Source organism: Typopeltis vanoorti, chromosome 19 (assembly GCF_054136105.1).
Source record: "Typopeltis vanoorti isolate ZY-2024b chromosome 19, IOZ_Tvanoo_1.0, whole genome shotgun sequence".
NCBI lineage: Eukaryota > Metazoa > Arthropoda > Arachnida > Uropygi > Thelyphonidae > Typopeltis > Typopeltis vanoorti.
The window spans coordinates 64,615,658-64,637,834 of NC_143567.1; the positions used below are offsets into that span (position 1 = coordinate 64,615,658).

Sequence of the window (22,177 nt, forward strand, 5' to 3'; positions counted from 1 at the left end):
CAATGTACATTTCTTTGTCGACTCGCATCTATTGGACAGCAATAGAACTGCTCATTTCAAACAATATAAATTTCTTTTGCTGACTCAATTTATTGGACAGCAATAGAACCACTCATTTCAAACAATATAAATTTCTTTCTCGACTCACATTTATTGGACAGCATTAGAATTACTCATTTAAACAATATACAGTATATTTCGTATGCTGCTCATTGTTTCAATGCGTGCTCCTCGTATATGCTATGCTTTCTGATGTTTAATACATAACATGCCAGGAATAGTAAATGATTTGTACCACTCGAATATGGTCAAAACTTGCAATCTGCATTTATATGAAATGAAGGTAATTCAATATATGCAAATCTTGAATTCATGCCATTAAGACGACATTCCTCTTGATTATGTGAAAAAAATATTTTTTTTTAAATATTTTTTTTTTCATTAGAATTGCTTGAAAAACTAAAAATATAAAAATGTGTGTATTACGTGTATCAAGAAAGAGTCAGAAAAAAGTTTGATTCAAAAATTTATTACGAGCCTCTGTCCACTGAGAAATTGCCACCTGTGGTGTTTTCCAATGTCAATGACAAAATGAGTGTATGGAAGTAATTCGGTTTTGGACACCACCCTGTATTTCACTGTATTCAGTCCATCCCGTGGAGATCTCTTCTTGGCCATCCTCAACAGAGCGGTCCTGTTAAAAATAAAATAAAAAAATTAAGAATGAATCTAATCAATGAACATTTCCTACATTAAAACTGCAATTGTCAAAGTCCAACTCTAAAAGTCGGAAAGAAAGGGAGATTGGGGGGGGGGGGGGGAAGTCTAGAGGTCAAAGGTCAGAAGCTATTTAATAAACGACTCCTGTGACCCTTCCCTTTCAATCCGACTAAAGATGATTATGTGCCAGATAAATGGATTTACGTTCTAGAAGTTACAAATTGATAAGTTTATTACGGCAATAAACGCCTGTTTCACTGTATCCCGCCTTAAATTTAATGTCGTAAATGCCGACACTACTTACCTTATGGCATTTGGCGATTCAGGTCGATGGTCGTGTTTTATCATCGTATACCTAGCTACTGACTCGGGTGGCCGGATTATCTCCAGTTTTCTGTACTTTATCCTAAGAAATAAACAACATTCTTATTATGGCAATGTTTGCATTATCAGCTGTTTATGACGGCAATAATTGCAGGATTATCATATGGTAATTCGCATGAGCGCCATCTAGCGATTAAAAATCGTATCAACCTAATATGTATATTACTACATTTTAATCACATCATCTCGCTATGAGTATCTTTAATAATAAGAAAGAGAAAGATACTCTCAGAAATATCAAAAATTTGAATCTTTGACTTCGCTGTCTTGGGAATATCTTAAGAAGGTGCCTTTCGCGTTGCGTTGAAAGTAATTATAACAATGAGTTATGACAAGGATTCCCTACTAGAGAAGAATTAGTGTGTGTCAACAAGAGTTATATAAAGTGTGAAAGCTTCTGTAATTACTTAGCTGAAATTTTGACACGTAACAATGTATGTAATATAGCATGACAAATTTTTAGAAAGAAATCCCATTAACGTAACTTTGAATAGCACGTCTGGCTTTTATAAATCCCAAAATTGATTATGACATTGATTTCCTCAACCTATTCTACATGACGTTTCTCTACAATTAAATTTTCTGTTTTCTGTCTACAGCATCCAATATAGTTTACTCTTGGTGAGCCATTGGCGCTGAAATATGTGTACTGTAGTTTGTTTATTGCCAGAAAGATTTCATTAATGTATTTAAATAGTGGAATACGACAAATAAAATCTATGAGCAGAGAAATGCCGACATATTGTAAAAGCCGAGTCGTTACCATAGCAACGGAATATCTTTGCTTTAAATAGTGGCAGTTACTGTGACAACAGAATATGTTATCACAGAAAAGAAATATTTACCGTGGCAACAATTGTTGCAACAATGGAAAATGAAAGACGATAACAAACAAGTATATTGTAAATTGCAAACAACGATGCGTCATAATAGATGCGCAATGAGATTTATCTCACATTAATTAACATTTATTTCACGTGTATTTTGATGTTAATCGGCACCTTTCATATCCGGGTTTAAATGGAGACTCTTTTAAGGACACAAAACTACATTCTAGTGGCTAAATGAACTTCCAGAAATTTTTTTACTCACCTGTAAGCCATGTCGTCGTCTTCACCACCCCATCCCCAGTAGAGATTGGAATATCCATTGACCAGCATAAAATGTTCTGTGCGAATGGAAAACACGCCCCCTACCAGTAATGGATAAGGAAGCCTGCGAGTAGAAATTGAAAACAAACAAAGTGACTTCGTACTATTTTTGTTTTCAAAATAAAAACTTACTTATATAACTTATAAAAGAATTAAAAATACTGTTAGGAATAAATTGGAAGTGGGAGAAGTCAGAAAAGTTTGAAATGTCAAAATGTTTGAACAATTGTCATGTCCGTTCTTGGCGACAAAATCTTAACATTTAATAAATGTATTAAATTTTAAATCAATGGAGTACACGTGTGTATGAATCCCTTCAGTCCTATCCATGATTTCATTCATGTTTGGACTACGAAGTCAGTATTAAGAAAGCTTCGACTGAATCACAGGTTTTAATCACATATTATTCTGTTCATATTGGGATAGAAGGGAAAAAAAAAAAAAACTTACGGCCTGGTTCAGCAGTATTCAATGCACACCGAAATCTCCCATATACGTGGTTTGTTCACTTCAGTAAGCATTATGGATAAATCAGCAAATAGGAATCAAATAAGAAAAATAACTCAGATTGTTTTCAAGCTTGGAAACTAAAAACAAAAAAATTATTTAAAGACCAAGTCTGGAAGACATTTCAAATCTTTTAGATTCCACTGTTCGATCTTCAACAGTGAAACTATCTTAAGATTTTCCAGTAGACTTCCAAACTATAGATAACATTACTCTTACCTCTGTGGTAAGAGTAATGTTATCTGCAAATATAAAAGTGTTCTGTTTCCGAGTTTGGGTAATTTACAACTAAAAGATTGAAGAGGTTTTATTCGAGGCCAATGTATTATGTGTATTAATTGAATGTACAGTTTTCGGCGTACCGTTTGCCTATTTTACGGGGTAAAAATCCTTCAGCCCTCGTATGGGACCCGTCTGACTCACCTTCAACTGGAAATCCGTATTAAAGGTTCTTCGTATACACGGGATTCGAACCCACGTCTTTCCAGCGAAACGACAAATCCCCTAACTAGGGCACGATCACACTACAGAAGCTAGGGGGCGCACTATGGTGGTCGTTTCAGGATTGATAATCTGTCTATTATTATTATATATTATTATTATATTAGATGGAGAACATACATTAAGATAGCTGAGTTTCTTCGATTTTAAAATTCCTGCAATTTTTAAGTAGAAGTTTTGTTTTACAAACATGATCATGACTAGGATGAGTCAAAAACGGATTTATTCTGACATTTTTCACTGTTAAATAGTAAAGACTAGGCCTAATATATTAACACCTACAAGTCTAACCTTCTATTTTTATAAGTATGAGAATTTTTCTTTTGGATTTATTAGTGGACCAAATAAATTTTGGATTTATTTAGTTCTTCATAAATATATACAATCGTCGATAGGTTTCACCTGTTAAGTCTGTCTGGCTTCTTCACGACAAGAAATGGGTACACTCACGTTAAATGCTAAAAACGAATGGAGTAACAACAGTTAAATTACCCATTTGTTGTCCTGAGGAAGCCAGACAGACTTAAGCTGTCGAAATTTGTCGACGATTGTATATATTTATAAAGAACTATGGTCCACTAATAAATCCAAAAGAAAAGTTCTCATACTTAGTATAAAGGGACCAAATATTAACAGTTACAACTTCTATTTTTATTTTATTTAATAGGTTTAATAATTAACAATCTATGCGCATTTAAATAAAAGTTAACTTTAAAAATAACTTCTTGGAAATAAAAAAATAAATAAATGGTAAAATCATTTTGTAGTTTCAAATTCTACTTACGTATAATTAAATTTATCCACTGCAACCGACATATGGCGAGGATTCTCCGGACATGAATACATGTTACGATCATCTTCGGGGATCATATCTACGTCATGGAACACAAAGCAGTGATAATCTTGTTCACGAAGCGCTTCTCGAACGCCGGCGTTCATTAGCACCCCTTTGTTGAATGTACTGTTTCCATACTAAGAAAAAAATAATAATAATAAATAAATACAAATTCTTAAGTCGTATTAACAATGACATTTTAACAATGAACGGAAGCATTTTCTAGTAACGCCCTCTAGTAACAGTTTAAATGAAATCGATTTTATAATTCATAATTGCATTATTCGTTTGCTTATTTTGATTTCATGAATTCATTTTAAATTTACATCAGATTACATTCTAATTCATCATTCTCTATTCTTCACCCCCCCCCTCTTTTCCTCCACCCACTCACAAGAACGACAATTGAGTCGTGAATTAAATACGTCCAGCGTATTCTCACCCCATCAATTACGGGGTGTGGTTGTTTTCCACCAATCGATTTGCTCTTTCCTTCCGTCTAAAGTTTATCGAAGTCTAGAAAGGCACGTGATTAATTAAAAGACGACAAGAAAATGAGGGAAAGGTTTATATATAATTCATACAGCTACACGGATATTATAAAAGTCTTCACTCGCAAGGAAAGAGCGAACTTTTTTTTTTTTTTTTTTTTTCCGGGAGAATGAGCTCGTGAAGTACATTTGTTCTCCGAGACCTCCCATAGTGAAGCTCTGTCATTAGGCTTACACTACATGTGACATGAATATTTATTTCGGACGGTTGCCTCTTTACACAGCACGCTAAGTTGTTATTTCATGAGTCAACACATGACGAGTGATCACGTGTTGAACGATACCCATTTCTCTTTGAAAAAACAATCGGATTGAAAGACAGATTTGATATAAATAGTGTGCAATGGTTTGTTCAGATCAGTTTAATGTTTATACAGCAATTGATTAACTTGTAGCGTGTGGTTTATTGGCAGCTTCCTGTTTTTATTCATAGAATCGAGTCCCAATAATAGGAATTTAATAAAAATGAAATTTTTGAGATTTAAATTCAAACCATAGTTTTGGAAGAAGTGAAAATGTCCATTTAGGGAATATGGTTTTTTTTTTTTTTTTTTTTTTTTTTTTTTAAGGAAATCAACCTAAGAAAGGTTTCCAGGCATTACTTTGTGACTTGAGGAGTTTAAATCAATGTAGTCAAGTATATCTATGGTTAGCAAGGTCACGTGAAAAACCAATAAAGTGTTGGTCCGATCAATTTAAAGAAAGACTGGTACTAGTAAGAACAACTAGGTGCAACTCTAGTGTGTTATGCCTGCTAATCGGGTGTGTTCTTTGGCTGGTGTCCTCTTTTGTGTGAGAAAAATATTCTTCCAAGAACTTCTACAAGGAAAAGAAAATTCTGACGTCATATATGTATATATATATATATATTTGAAAAAATATAGATTTAATGACTACAAGACCGAGATAACATATAAAGATTTTAATGATAAATACTACTAGTTTCGGCATATAGCAGCCTTCTTCAAGTATTTATAAAGGAAAAGAATAGTAATAAACATTGAATTATTTAAACAAAATGGAAATTACAGGTACAAATTGCCTCACATAATCGATACATAAAAACGTTGTATTTTTTCAAGTTGTTCCAACTGGCGTGCCATTGTTTGTTGCAATTGTGCGTGCAGGTTCACGTGAACGCCAATATTGAATAACTGCAGCATGGCTATCTGGGATGTTATAACTTAAATTGTTGTTTAAGTGGACCGGGTTCAGTAGGATTTCCCTTGATTCTACGATTTTCCTTTCAAACTCATCATCATAGCGAAAGATATTTTCTGATCTATTCCAGCAGACAGAGTGGCTTTGTTGGTCATCATTAGGATTATTTGAAAAAAGAACATGACTGGATAACGCAGTTGCATGAGATCTTTTGTAAGAGATGTATCTCTTATGCTCTTCTATACGTTGCTCAACAGATTTGTTAGTTTGTCCGAAATAACGGATATTGCAATCACACCATAATTTATATACACCTGGATATTTTAGGTTGTGATGAATAGGTTTTGGATGGCTGATAAGAGAACGGATTTTTGGAAGGGTGGTGAAGAACGTCTTGATGTTATATTTTTTAAGGACTTTAGCTATTTTCTTAGAGACTGTGCTAATGTATGGAATGGAGATGCTACCTTTAAAATTAATAGTCTCTGTTGTGCACTGCCTAGGAGGATTCAGAAGAAATTTCTTAATTGTTTTTTCAGAGTATCCATTTTGTTTAAAAATAAGAGTGAGGTGATTCATTTCTTTTTGTAGTTTATCTTGTTCATTTAAGAGAGAACGTGCTCTGTGTCCTAAGGTAGATATATTTCCAAGTTTTTGTGGTGGAAAATGATGAGAAAGATTATGCAGATATCTATTGGTATGCGTAGGTTTTCTGTACATAGAGATTTTTAATCTTTCGGAGCATCGTGTAAGCATAACATCCAAGAAAGGTAAGGAGTTATTATTTTAACGGATGCAGAAACGGATATTCTTAGCAAAGGTCTCAATTTTATTCCCTCACCAAAATTTATCCCTAAAGAATCTCTTCTTACAAAAATAGAAAAAGCAAGTTCACTCATTCCTAATCATTTGGCGAAACTTCTTCGTATTAAATCGATTTTCATTATAAATAATGCCAAACCTCCAACAGATAATATTTCAGTGGCTGAAAGAAAAGCCTTAAAAAATCTAAAACAGAACAGTAACATTATTATTTTACCTGCAGATAAAGGCAACTCTACGGTCATCCTCAACTCTGAAGATTACCACAACAAAATGCTTCAATTACTTGAAGATAGTTCAATATATTCAATTCTTCAGGAAGATCCTACAAGAGAATTACAAAACCGTACAAACAACTTGTTAAAGACTGCGAGTGAACTTCATCATAATATTCGCCTCTCATTACGCTCTCTACATCCTCTTATCCCACGCATCTATGGAGTTCCAAAAATTCATAAAGAAAGCATCCCTCTTTGCCCAATTGCGGAAGGAATTGATTCACCTACATATAAACTTTCAAAATATTTAGCAAAGTACCTCAAGTGTTTCTCCAATAAATCTTCATCTTTCATCAAAAACACCACAGATTTTGTTTCTCATATTAAAGATATTCCCATCGATGAAAATGACATTCTAGCTAGTTTTGACATTATATCTTTATTTACTAACGTTCCTACGGACAAGGTACTTATATTACTACAGGACAAATTATCCAAAAAAATGTTCACTTTATTAAAGCATTGCATTCATTCTGGTTACTTCAGATATAAGGACTCCATTTACCAACAAAAACAAGGCCTGGCAATGGGCAACCCTTTGTCCCCAGTGCTAGCTAACATCTTCCTTGAAGACTTTGAAAAGAAAGCCATATCTTCCTTCTCATTTAAACCAAACGTTTGGAAAAGATATGTTGATGATATATTCATTATTTGGAATCACGGGCACACAGCTCTCACAGATTTACTTCGTCATCTAAACATCCAACATCCTAATATAAAATTTACTGCTGATCTAGAAAATAATAACTCCTTACCTTTCTTGGATGTTATGCTTACACGATGCTCTGAAAGATTAAAAATCTCTATGTACAGAAAACCTACGCATACCAATAGATATCTGCATAATCTTTCTCATCATTTTCCACCACAAAAACTTGGAATTATATCTACCTTAGGACACAGAGCACGTTCTCTCGTAAATGAACAAGATGAACTACAAAAAGAAATGAATCACCTCACTCTTATTTTTAAACAAAATGGATACTCTGAAAAAACAATTAAGAAATTTTTTCTGAATCCTCCTAGGCAGTGCACAACAGAGACTATTAATTTTAAAGGTAGCATCTCCATTCCATACATTAGCACAGTCTCTAAGAAAATAGCTAAAGTCCTTAAAAAATATAATATCAGGACCTTCTTCACCACACTTCCAAAAATCCGCTCTCTAATCAGCCATCCAAAACCTACTCATCACAACCTTAAGTACCCTGGAGTATATAAATTGTGGTGCGATTGCAATATCCCATACTTTGGTCAAACTAACAAATCTATTGAACAACGAATAGAAGAGCATAAGAGATACATCTCTTACAAAAGATCTCATGCAACTGCGTTATCCAGTCATGTTCTTTTTTCAAATAATCCTAATGATGACCAACAAAGCCACTCTGTCTGCTGGAATAGATCAGAAAATATCTTTCGCTGTGATGATGAGTTTGAAAGGAAAATCGTAGAATCAAGGGAAATCCTACTGAACCCGGTCCACTTAAACAACAATTTAAGTTATAACATCCCAGATAGCCATGCTGCAGTTATTCAATATTGGCGTTCACGTGAACCTGCACGCACAATTGCAACAAACAATGGCACGCCAGTTGGAACAACTTGAAAAAATACAACGTTTTTATGTATCGATTATGTGAGGCAATTTGTACCTGTAATTTCCATTTTGTTTAAATAATTCAATGTTTATTACTATTCTTTTCCTTTATAAATACCTGAAGAAGGCTGCTATATGCCGAAACTAGTAGTATTTATCATTAAAATCTTTATATGTTATCTCGGTCTTGTAGTCATTAAATCTATATTTTTTTCAAATGTATAACAACCGAATAAAAGCTGATCACCACATATATATATATATATATATATATATATATATATATATATATATATATATATTTTTTTTTTTTTTTTTTCATTGTGATGTCGTGTAAAACACATGACTTTCACTTAACGAATACTGGATTGAACAATTATTAAATGTATAGGACAACAGTCAAATTTTATTTAAACAGATGTTTGAACTGTAGTTGTAATGAAGTGTTCTGGATTATCACTGCTGGTTGCTTCTTAGAACGAATAAATACAGACACAGGAAAACCCTTTCCTAAGAATTAAAACAGTATTCCGTTCTAAGACAATTAAAATTCACAATAGACAAGTATTCTCTTTGTTTAAACAAATAAGACAACATAAGATAATGAATGCCGCGAGAAATATTCCATATTAGAAAAAAATAAAAAATATATATTCTCAAATGACTGATAAAGCTGACGTAAGAACTCATTAGTGATTCACAATTAGTTGTCTTAATTGTGAATATTAAAGTTAATGAAATAATGGAATCTGATAATTGATGGTGCTTTTCACAATTAAAAAGACAACATACGACTTCACAAAAACAATGTAACCTTAAGTATTAAAATACAAAATGTTGTAAATAATATAATGAAATTAAATAGCCAACAATAGCATAACAGACAATATAAAAATAAGCAATTCGAAATGAAACGCAACAATGGAAAATTGAAACTAAGTGCCAATAATGCATGTATATTCTTTTAGCTGTTAATTTTTCACTAATAATGTTGAACATTGTAAGCAAGAAACCTAACAGATAAAAGATACTGCTATTTATTCTCATTTACTTTGATGTTTAGAAATGGAATATATATGAAAAGCTTTGTTCACTTTCTCCACCGAAAAGTGGCAGCTCACTTTTATTACCGTCAGTTAGCTGTCATAGTTGATTAATACAGAACTGGAAAAAATGTTTTTCGGTACATAAAAAATTGCATATTATACGAGAAGTCATCATTCAGATGTTAAACTCCATAAATTCTTCCCTAGCTGGATCCAAGCTATAATTACGTTTCCCAGAGATTTTCGTTTTCCACTGTACACCTCTTTCACTGCTTATAAGTCGGCTTCTAACTGAAATAACAAGCATACGAAGAATCAAAGAACTTTTACAAGCTTCCCACTTCTCTTTTTCCGCTTTGCCACCCTAGATAATTATATACAAGCCATCCCTTGAGAAACAACCGATCTCTAATCATTTGTTTGGAATAAAGGACGCCTTCGTCTCGGTGTTTACAAATCGTTGCAATTCAAAAATTTCATAATAATGATAAGTTTTTATTTGTCAGAAAGAGATAAAAATTTTGATCTGGATGAGTGCATTGTGACGTCAGCATTGCGTAACAATCATTTTACTATTTACTGTTTCAGTACAAAAAACACTTGAAAGAAATATGTTTGATTTCGAGAGCGTACTATGACGTCAGGCTTACGTTACAATGATTTTACCAGTATCATTAGGAAACGTTACCTGAGAACAATACAAATACGCCCCCCCCCCAAAAAAAAAACAATCGAAATCCTTAATCTTTGACCAAAGACTGCAGTCCTGTAGGACATCTCCTCATCTGCCTTGTACCCTTTGACCCTCCACAATCAACTACTGCTACGGTGTCTAGGCTACAAGAAAAAGTCGGGGATGTGCGTTACATACACTGTACCTGTTCCATGACGTATACCCTGTAATCTAGCAGCTGTCTTTGTAGAAGAGGATGGAGAGTGTACAACAGTATCGCCAGATGTTCCTCCCTATCTCTGTAAGGGATGATAACTGCCACGCGATACCTCGATGTACATTGTGCGGGGAACCATCTTCCCGGTCCTTTGAAATACGAACTATGTCGAAGCAGATCATCCACATCTTCTAGTTGACGAGTATTCAATTCTACCTTCAGTCTTCCAGCTGTTGGAGACAAAGAAAAAAAAAGTAGATTATTTGGTGAATATTAAGGTGAAACAGAAAGATATATTTCTTATTTCTAGTTCCTCCACCCCACCCCAATCTTCCCAGGATCATACACACACAAAACCCAACAAAACAAACTTAATTCTTAGACGGCGCCACTGTCTGATATTTGGAATCCAAAAATTCTTTTAAGTGACTAAATCCGATAACGTTCGCTTTCTTACACACCACGTCTAGACTTGGATTATTCATCTACAAACAGCTCACAACTCATTGGGTCATTGAACTTTATTCAGAAAGAGTTTTAAACTCACTCCTCCTCCTCTTGCAGCATTACAAAATGCTTAGTAATGGTTTTCCAGCTTCTACAACTCTTAAAAGGAAAACCAAGTTAGTTCGCCTAAGTATAAAAATTATTTTCCTGACTTGGCACTTTTATCATCCCTGCCTTCTAAATGTGTGTTTTTCACAGTTTGCAACTCCGACTAACACGACTGAAAAAAAAAAAAAAAAAAAAAAAAAAAAAGCGCCCTCTTTTGGAAACAAGCCCTACTAGTTTCTAAAAATGACAAATGTAAATAAGAATGTCATTTACTGGTCTGGAAAACTAAAAATAACAGACAGACGTTTAGTTATAAATATTGCATTATTTTCCCCAACCTCTATCCATTTATACCAATGTCAAATACATTAGTTGAATTACACCATCGATATTACCTGAAAACAAAACATTCTGGTTCTACATTATTAATGTTTGATGTGGAAACGAAAAAAAAAAAACATACATTGGATGAAAAATATAAATCTCATCGCATTTACAAATATTGAATTAGATTTTAATTATCTGTTACAGTCATTGCAAATGATGGTTTCATTATCAGGAATTGCAATACCTCAATTAAGTATAATTATTATTACTTAATTAAGATAATATTTTATCCCTAATTAACCAATGTTTTATTCTTCATTAGGAAAACCATTTATTTTTCATAATAACGACTACCTTTTGTGGATTATTCCTTAAGAAAACTATTAGATAAAAATATTAAATTAAATGAAAGATGCGTGAATGGATCAATATATTATTTTGTGGTGAGCAATACATTAATGCTATTCATCCCTTATACATATTCTTGTATAAAGATATTTGATCAGCTGAATTTTATTATTCCATGAAAAAGGTATAATAGCATCCATTCATTGTGGTTGATATTGTTGCGTCAGAATATTGATAGCGAATCGACGCTGTTATAAAAACCGCTAACATTGTTGCGTCAGAATAATGATAGCGAATGGACTCTATTATAAAAACTCTATTCACAGCGATCTTCTGAATATCATTTTATTAAATAATACCTTTGTATTACGACGTCCTCTTTTTTTATATAAAAAAAAAACTTTGCATAATTTTTTCGCCTTTTTTTTAAAAATAACTTTGAATGGTTGCCCATATCTTGAGAAATAACATTGGATAGAGTCGGAAAACTTGCATTGTCGACAATCTTTTATAAAATATGCGGTATTACATGAAAGAAAACTCGACGGAAATTCTAATTAATAGTTTACGGTGTAAAATATCAACTGCGTTTCATCGATCGGTGCCCAGGTAAGAGCCAGTGCCTGAAGTGGAGAGAGAGAAAGAGGGAGAGACAGATGCTACACAATGGTTACTAAATCTAGCTAAGCCTTATCTTGTATTAAATTAGCACGTACAAGGACTTGCTGTCTTTTCGAAATACATTTTGTCAGTAATTAAATTCGAAGGGCCTCTTTTCATCTGTTCTTTCCGTGAAATAGAAGTGGTTCGCAGAAACATCTTAAGAATTTGTAATGAAGCGAAATATGAGGTCTGGTTTAGGGATTCTGAAGTGTCTTATCGCTTTTATTAAACTTAAATAGCATACACTAGGTAGCATAGAATATCTTCGAACTCGCTAAATTTGTTTTCTTTGTTTGAATCGATTCACTTTCCTTTTTAAACATTGGCACAGCTACCACAGGCCGTCTTTGTTAACAATGAATTATGAACGCACTTTCTATAATGTAATTCTTATTAGAACGACTTCTAATGGGACTATATTGATCAAGTGCATATAATAAACAACTAAGTTATACCAACTAGTTTCACCAACTAAGTCTGTTGGCATCTTCAGGGTACATAACTGATGTACGGCACTAAAAAGTAAAAAAACTGTTACAAACTATAATCAACCGATTCCAATTATATTAAACAAAGAACAGAACGCCTACAATACATGCACAGAGCGTGCATGATATCACTTGTTGTTATTTAAGAACGTTCTATAGTTGGCACTGTAATTCAGTTCTGATGAGTTAAGAGATCTGATAAGGGTCTTCCAGATCACGGGCAAGATTAGTCCTTGGTTCCTGTTAAGGTTTTGTATACAGCAGGCAACTGCTGTCGCTTCTTTAAAAATTCGGGAGCCGAAGTCCTCCTCTATGTAAGGAACTGTGCTTCTATCCCACTCTATGGTATGGTTCGTTCTTGAGAAATGAAAAGCTAACCCCGATTTTTCTTCTCTGTTATTATTGACGTCACCAACGTGTTCTTTTTTTGCCTAATTTCAAGGCTCCTTGAAGTCTGGCCGATGTAATTCAAGCCGCACGAGCAGGGTATGTTGTTAACTCCAGCATATATGAAGAAAGGATGGCTATCTTTTGGAGATCTTAAGAATTGCCTAATCGTTTCTGTTGGTATAACATAGTTGTTTATTATATGTACTTGATCAATATAGTCCCAGTAGAGGTCATTCCAGAGCTTTTATGGTCAAGAAAATTAAACGTTTTTTTAGTAATTGCTATTATTTAGGACAATTCGTGTAACGCGCATGCGTCTTTGAATTAAATAGCGCCATGATAATAATATGTCTTTTTTTTTTATTTATTTATTTAAATATGATTGCTTTCGCTACTAAGCTATGGACGTTGAGCATTCTCGATTTTCCCTTTAAAAATAAGAGGAAAGCATGACGTCGTCGCATCCCCGCCTTAATCAGAAAACACTATATAAGTCACTCTCAGCTATTACAAATATATAAGGAGAAAAGATACAAGGAATAAAAAAAAAAAGGTTTAATTGATTACGTTATTGTGAACAGCGATATATTTACGCTAGTTCAATAGTATTAACGGGATTCATTACTTATTTTTTCACGGTATTAACAACACCACAAACACTTTTATCAACAAGGATGTTTTATTAACACTAATATTTCGCTGATTTTCAAATCAGCATCATCAGAGCACAACACACATGAAATATTAGTGTTAATAAAACATCCTTGTTGATAAAAGTGTTTGTGGTGTTGTTAATACCGTGAAAAAATAAGTAATGAATAACCAGCAACGCCTAAGCTTATCAGTTAGAGTATTAACGGGATATAAAATAGGAAACCTTTGCCAACAAAGAATCAAAGTTGAGTAGCGTTTACAAGTGAACCGTAAACTAAAATACACAAATATTATTCAAGAAAAAATGAACGAGTTGAAAACAAACTGTGGAGACTCAGTGACATATTTTGTAGAACATATTGATTGGTTTATCCAGAGGCATGTGATGAAATTTGCAAGGATAGGAAAATGAAAACTTCATGATGGATTTAAGAAGATCAAGAGATAGTCCTGGAAAAGGAGAAGGCGTATCGAAGGTCACTAAGAAAGTAGGTCAGTGGATATCCTCGGAGATTACAGAGAAAAATGCAAGAAAGCTGAACTATGTGTAAAAGGAGCTAAATAAAATATTGAAAATACTTTGGTAAGAATGTTAAAGACGTTGCTAAGATTATAAAAAGCTAATGGAGGACAGAGCACTATAAAAGGAATCAGAGATGATAAAGTTGATGTGAAAACGGAAGATTAAGCTATTCTAGCTATCTGGAGTAATTACTTTGAAATATATATTGAACAAAACAGTACTTCTCAATACTTATCAAAGCGGATTTTAAAACCGATATCAGGATTACATATATTCAACGCAGCTCTTTATTTTATGAAGATGACGATAATACTTGTAAATAAATCCTGTAGACATCATTAGTACTGTTTAATTAAACTGAATAACTACTGTAACAAATTTGGTATAATAAACAGAAATTTTTTGATAACAGCGAAGTCGTATTTTGGTTGTGTCTTGAAGAATCGGAGGATTACTTACTAAAAAGATAAAAGTATTACACGAAATTTAAACATTTAGGGAACCCAGAACACATTTGTCGAACCCAGAGACAGACAATATTAATAATACACTGCTTGGAAAGATGTCAACGCAACGGATACCATAGTGTGAGGAACAAGCAGCCATGGCGCCCACCTTAATAAGATGTGGGATTTTCATTCATTGCGATGACCGAAACAATCCTACGGGGCATATTTTCCACAAGTGTACAATAGCGATCAATGGGAATTTTGGTCCATTCTTCCTGTAGGCATCTAATGAGGTTCTGGACTATTGTGGGGCGAACGTCCCTTGACCTCATCTGACGCTCCAGTTCATCTCATGTTCAATAGGGTTGAGATCAACGCTCTGTGGAGTCCAATTAAGCGTGGTGACGTTCATATCAACAAACCACCCAGTTAGAACAGCTGCCTTATGCACAGTGAATTGTCTTGATGAAAGAGGCAATGGTCAGTTCAGTAGGAAGCATTGCATTGTCCGGAATGTTCGGATACCTGTTGGAGTTCAATGTTCGTGGCATTACAAACAGATATCCGAGGAGATACCAGGCAAAACAGGTCCATACCATCATACCACCACCACCACCTCCGAATTTCATAGTTGGGGATTTGCAGTCTGGTAAGATTGCGTAATATCGTGATTCATCGCTCCATAACACAGCACTCCAAGCTTCCACATCTCATTGTACACGCTCTTTGCACCACTGAGACGAAGTTGTATGTTAGGTTGGGTAATATGGGGCTGGCATATTGCAGTACTATGGAATAGGCTCACAACATGGAAACCCGTGTTGGGAGCCTATTTCTGAATGTTTTTGTGCAGATTCGTGTTCCAGCAGATGCCCAGAACTTCGATCAACGTGTCGGCCGACGAAGGGCGGTTTTTACATATCATCCATTGGTCACGTTCGATGAGTGTGGTGAGTCGTCCACTGCAGGTGCACTTCAATTGACTCCTTACGCGTCCATCTCAGTGTGCCATCACTGATTGTTGACCTGGGATGGTCCAATTTGTCAACAAACTGCGTCAAATCCCTTCTCGCAGCCATTTCACTCGAACACAGTTGCACCGACTTGGGAGCATCATATTCCTCCAATTTATACCTACCAGCTACAAAAACGTGACTCGTTACGTGAAAGATGCTTGACCTTATCCATGGGGGGGGGGGTCTATTAACTTATTTACAAGCAGTGTAGGTACTGTAACTGGAAAATTATTAATGAAACTGTCTCTATCCTGTAAACAAAAACTACTGTAATTCGCGGTGTTATCAGCACATATTTTTACTGCCTATGGCGAAGTATTCATTCTTAACCAATGTTTTAATAAACAGTAGATGCAGATGGTTATTTCTTTTTGCTTCCAGTAATTGTATGATACTAGTAATATTCGTTTATTTCTTTCTTTCAATAGGTGTAAAATTATTCAAAAAAAAAAAAAACATTTCATTGTCAACATAACATTTTTAAAGCCTAAGGCAATATTACGATTGAAACACATGGAAAGAAAATACAACGAATGATGGAAGGAGCATGTTGGCTTTCGCTTTCCTATATAATCGATATGTTTCTATGGCGACTTAAAAGAAACAAAAACTGTATTTCTTCAACAAAAAAAAGCTATCAAAATCCTCTTACTTTCCGTCTCTATAGAAATTCCAATGTGCAGAAAAAGAATAACAAGATAACCATCTTCTACTAAAAATACGGTGCTAAACAACAGAGTTCTAACCACATCTCTTAGGAGTTTTCTTATATTCCATTTTATAGAATCCGATAAATTCTTGTTTAGTGTTGAATTTAAGGGGTGGAGAAGCACTTCTTATGTCTCTAGACATCGATTGGACGACTGTCGATACTTATTTTATGTTTGGTTTTTACGACAACTGTTACAACCCCTTCTCTGGCATTAATGTTGATAAAAGGAGTTTGTATTTATTATTATTATTTGTTTTTTACGTAAATTTTATGGTCGAATATCTCAGCCTGCTTTAACCGGTTGCAGCAAGTCGTAATAATAGCAAAAAAAAAAAAAAAAGTAAAGTAACGCATTAAACATAAAAATGGCCTACGCTGATCTGTGACGTTAAAAGTTGCATCCATCAGTCTGTAAAGACATTGCAGTTTGTTTTGATCAATGATGTAGAACAAATGTCCTCGATGGCACATGATCAGTTTTGTAATGTTGTTAACAGGGTATTTGGCTTGTTATCATGACAGACACGCTCCTAGTGACATTAAGCAACAACCTGAATAAAAATATACCATTGTTAGTGACGTCATAAATGAGTGTGTCGAGTACAGAAATAAAACCGAGTTTATTGTTTCGCGGAAGAATGACGGATGAAAAATGAAAAAACACTGAAAAAAAATTAATATAGGTTATTTATGTATTCTATATCCGAAGTGTATTTATAAATAGGGCGATATCATTTCTAAGGGAATGTAAGAATTTTTTTTTTCCGAATAAAGGGAATAAGGAAGGCGAAGATGGTAATAGGATCCTAACAGATCGTGCAGTCTAAAGAATTTTTAGTCTTCATTTTTTTTTCTTCAAAAGCTTTCCTTTAAAACCTAAAAAACTTAGTTTATATATTTAAACTAACCGATATTACCTAACAACAACAAAAAAAAAAAAAAAAAAAAATTATGAACCAAAACGAAGGAACGTGAGTCACATCCTTTGGATACACAGCGCCTCCGTAGTATAGTCGGTAGCAACGAGGCGCTTTCTTTGGGTTCGATTCCCGTCGAAGTATAAGAAGAAAATTTATAAGTGCTTGAAAATTACTTAGATAGTATTATATGGAGGTAGCAATTTTTTTTTTTTTTTTTTTTTAATTTCTGAAATTGTGCAAACCAGTCTGAGATTATAATACAATTCATGGCAGTGTATATAGTCATGAGTTAAAAATAATTCGTATGAAACCAATACTGTTAAATATGATGGTATTGTTATTTTTTATCATAAAGCATTATTGTTATCATTGTTGATTATTGACAATAAATATTAACATATGGGTTAAGACAATTAATTAAATGAGTGATATGTGAAGTTAGCATTATTGGTCATAGTTGGTATTGATTTTGTGCAAATATATAAGCAAGAAAAGAAGATAATATAAGAAAGAAGAAGAGGTAGTGACGTGTAAGCACAACCCAATTTATATGGGATGTGGATGTGATCTTATATTATATGCATCGGTTTTGTGAGAAAGTAATAATGATAGTGTATTCGGTCTCCGGTTGCGATCGGTTTTTCTCCGGGTGCTTCGGTTTTTCGTCCAATTATAAAGTTCCGTAAGTCATAAACTGATTGGTATTTTAATTAATATGTCTATAATTTAATTAATTATAAAATGATGCTTCGTTAATAAATAAATCTTATAAATGTTTCTTAAAATAAAAGGTGCTAAGGATAACTATTTTCTTTATGGATAATTGTTGTGGTGGGAAAATGAGAGCTAACTGGTGTAGGAGAGACTATTTTCCCACACCAATTAATTTATTTCTGGAATTAATTTGAATTAAAATCTGTTTGTCGAGAAAGTTCACTGGGATTAGAGCTGATTAATACCCTTGGAGGGTAATGGATGGCAATGCTGTAGCCAATGAAGTTCTAACTGAGGCTCGGCTATTGCTGTTACCCTCTTGCCATGATCAGAGCTTTAATAGCTCAATAACATCTTATTCCTACACTGTCCTCTACAGATAACGGGGAAGATGAAAAGCATTCTTGCTTCGTCCCTTTAAGCCAGTCCTTATAAGGATAAGGAAGTTCATTTCGAAGAGACCAACGTTTAGAAAAGCCAATTCTTCAGTACGAGTTCTCTTGGTGCTTCTAAATACGTGTATTTTAAGAATCTGTTTAGTCGTCTACCAGTTATTGAAATGCAGTATTTGAAATCATAACAGAATAAAAGAACAGTTACAATGAAATACAATAAAAAAAAATACGATGGGTAATTTTCGTTTGAATTTTAAGCAGTTGTTATAAACAGCTTGCATTTTCATGTGCTGGTTTATGTTTTTATTTTTAAGATCGAATACAAAGTCGTGGATGACAAGGGCCTATCGGTGCAAGTTGTTAAAGCAAGATCCCTTTTTCTTTTCTTTTCGTGTGTATGTAGTTTTCTCCACATACACACGATGTCTGGAGTGACAAAGAATATCAAAAGAAAATCGTTATTTGAGTTGTAAGGGGACAGAAGTGTGTGTGTGTGTGCGTGTGTTTTTATTCCTTTCAGGCGATGATGACTTTAAAAACCTGCCATCCCTAAGGGTGAGAGATGATGGTGGGTGGAAGGATGAAGATAAAGCGAACAGTGATCGTATCTTGCATTACCGCGGTTGACCGTGAAGGAATCCAGCGTTCATATCCCACAAGGGGGAGGGAGTGGAGGAAAAACAGGTCGTCATTTTTTTTTTTTTTTTTTTTGGCGAATCGTGAAATATTTCTCAAAGAATGCACAGGATTTCCTGAGGAACGAGAAATATCACCGGTTGTGATAGCAACGAGACCCCACGGCTTCATTTCTGACGTACAGAACCAATTGTAGAGGGTTGTCTGGTTTCTTGCTCTAAGAATAGCACTACAGCGGTCCTTAACTCGGAGACTGTTTACACAACCAAATAACCAACTGACAAACTATCTCAAATCAAGCGTCACGAACGTATGCTTGCTTCTTTCTGTCTTTTACCCGAGTCTCTTACATGCGCTAAACCTTTCTTCCTCACTCCCAGTTGCATTTCTTTCAAAAGTCGAGGCACGCGCACACAAGCAATGTCCAAGAAAAGTACTCGTAAATAAGACGTCTGGATAGATAACGTAATTAAGATGAATGCATGTGTGGTGTCTGAGCCTGCCCAGCGACAAAGAATAAATACGTACACTGCGTAGTCAAAAGATAGAGACCACTACTTTAGAAATCATGAAAAATGGGGTATCTTTTTCACTACATCAGAATTTCTAGTCGCGCATCATCCGATTTTTTTTTTTTTTTTTTTTAAGGTATGAGTTTGCTTTTATAGTAAACAACACTAATGTCGCTGAACCCAAAGGGGAAGAAAGTATGAATGTGTCCCAAATGCATTCAGCGAAATTGAGAAATCAATCAAAGCCGTTTCATAACATCGATCAATGCTTACGTTAACTCACACAAGCAGGACCACCCGCGAATGGTGTCGCTTATCAAAGTCCACAGTTTAGACTGTGATTCCGTCATAACAGTTGATGTTATCCCACCAGCTGCTTATTTCATCTCAGCAGGAGTAACGGGAACACATTAAGTGGCTCGATGATATCGGTAGGAGGTAAAAGTCCACCTTAGGGCTACCATTTCTCTCTCTCGTTCCTTACATTCTCGATTTCCTGGAATTTAATTAAGAAAAATAGGCTTTGTTTATTCTTTTAAACAATCTTTCGTGGCACCAGAGGGTAAACAAGTTTTCAGAACTGATTAAAAGTTGTGATTGCATGCCCCTATAGATAAACAAGTTATTTAATGAAATACCCGGATGTCACTTCTCCAACTTGACATTGCATTATGTTAACGTTTCAAACGAATGAAATAGCAATAAACACAAAATTCTTATTAAATAAAGTCCACAGATTATCTTGGGCATGCATATTTTATTGTAAAAGGGAAAAAAAATTTAAAATCCACCAAACAAACTCGTTAAAAGTCTTAGAAATAAGTTTTCTTTCATTAATTGCGATGTACATAGCATGATAAAAGCCCAATTTTAATTACGATTTCAACAAAAGACAAGTTTATAGCAGCAGATCGTTAAGGATTTGTAGTTAAATAATGCAGATTCAAACTACGCATGCGTAAAGACTGCACTTTAATTTTGATTGTTATCTCTGTTAATGACTCAGTTGAGGCATTTTCTTTCATAATCATTATCCGAAGTTTTAAGATAAAAATGTAGGATGATTATTTCATTAAAAAAAAAAAAAAAGGAGAAGAAGAAGAAAAGAAAAAAAAAAACTCCTTTTCGATTTTGGGATTAATTATTACAAGATTTACGTGCCCGTTAAAAATCATGACAAACACTAACCAAGCAAATTATGTACATCATTTATCAAGCTTAGGAATAAAGATAAATTGCTTCTACTGCTAAAATATATGCACGAATCATTAATAAGAATAAATCATTCCCGTTCACTGTATCAATCAAATATTTTGACTAAAACGTTCAAACGAAACATAATCCCATTTCCGAATAGGAGGTTTACGAAAGAAAAATATAATTGGCGGTTTGCTTTATTTTTCAGGCTGTTGATTCTTCGAACGTTGTTGACTAATTGGTAACACCCACGTAATGAAGTATTGTTGCAATTGCAATTTTCTATTCGTGATAGCTGTTGCCTAGCAACAAATAAGTATGACGTACCAATCTGTTATAGGCTACTGGTTGCTTCAAATCAGTACAGGAATACAACTAAACAAAGCCGAAGTTCACAAATTTAAAATGGATGAATTTTCGTTAAAAAAAATTTTTAAATATGTTTAGTTCTAAAATTTGAAATTTTAATCAAAAAGTAAACTATATCGTGAAAACATTTTTAAACTTGAAGATCTATTTTTAAATTCTAAAATGAAATTTAAATTTGTGAAGTATTTAAAATATAAAATATATTTTATGAAGTATTTAAATAGGTATTTAAAATATGTATTTTTATTTCTTCAGAAATTTAAAATAAATTCAAAATTTTTTGAATTTATCTACATGTATTTACCATCAAATATGCACTCTTTGATGTACGAGAACCAGAGATATAGAAACAAATACAGCAACCCAAGTAAAACAAGGGGAAAAATAATTCCTTACAATATTTATAGTATTAGATAAAACAGATTTGTAGTGAGAGTCAAAAATTATCGAATTGAAACATGCTGGAACATCACAAAAAAAATAAATAAATAAAAAACTGCTGGAAAAAGTCAGTTAACGATCAAATATATCAGTGCTGAAATAAATAGTAAAGATGACTCATAATTTATGGTTATTTTTAGTGCTTGTCTCATTTTCATCATTCTTCTTAGAAATTTCAGGATTCTCATCTTTCTTCAGTAATCTAATTTGCTTATCTCTCTCTCTCTCTCTCTCTCTCTCTCTATTCAGTCATTTAGCAAATGAATCCCTTTGTCAGAAATTGTCCGTCCGACAAGGAAAAAAAAAACGGGTTTAGTTTACTCAGAAATTGGACGGTGTGGTATTTTTCTGCTGCTAATGAGATTCTTAATAATCTGTCATATTTCTTTCAAAAGCCATTTTATTTTACTTACTAAGGCGAC

At 33.9% G+C, this 22,177-nt stretch overlaps 1 protein-coding gene across 1 annotated transcript in view; it reads right to left on the minus strand.

Annotated features, from left to right (window-relative positions):
* Window positions 1-509: 509 nt before the first annotated feature.
* Window positions 510-22,177, minus strand: part of LOC150096194 (beta-1,4-N-acetylgalactosaminyltransferase bre-4-like) — an 84,498-nt gene continuing 62,830 nt past the window's right edge. The window contains exons 2-6 of the mRNA XM_090408817.1: window positions 10,435-10,676; window positions 4,048-4,235; window positions 2,197-2,319; window positions 1,025-1,126; window positions 510-694 (exon numbers count right to left, since the gene is read on the minus strand). Coding sequence (XP_090264943.1) covers window positions 520-694; window positions 1,025-1,126; window positions 2,197-2,319; window positions 4,048-4,235; window positions 10,435-10,676 — 830 coding nt within the window. The 3' untranslated portion in view covers window positions 510-519. The remainder of the gene's footprint in view (window positions 695-1,024; window positions 1,127-2,196; window positions 2,320-4,047; window positions 4,236-10,434; window positions 10,677-22,177) is intronic.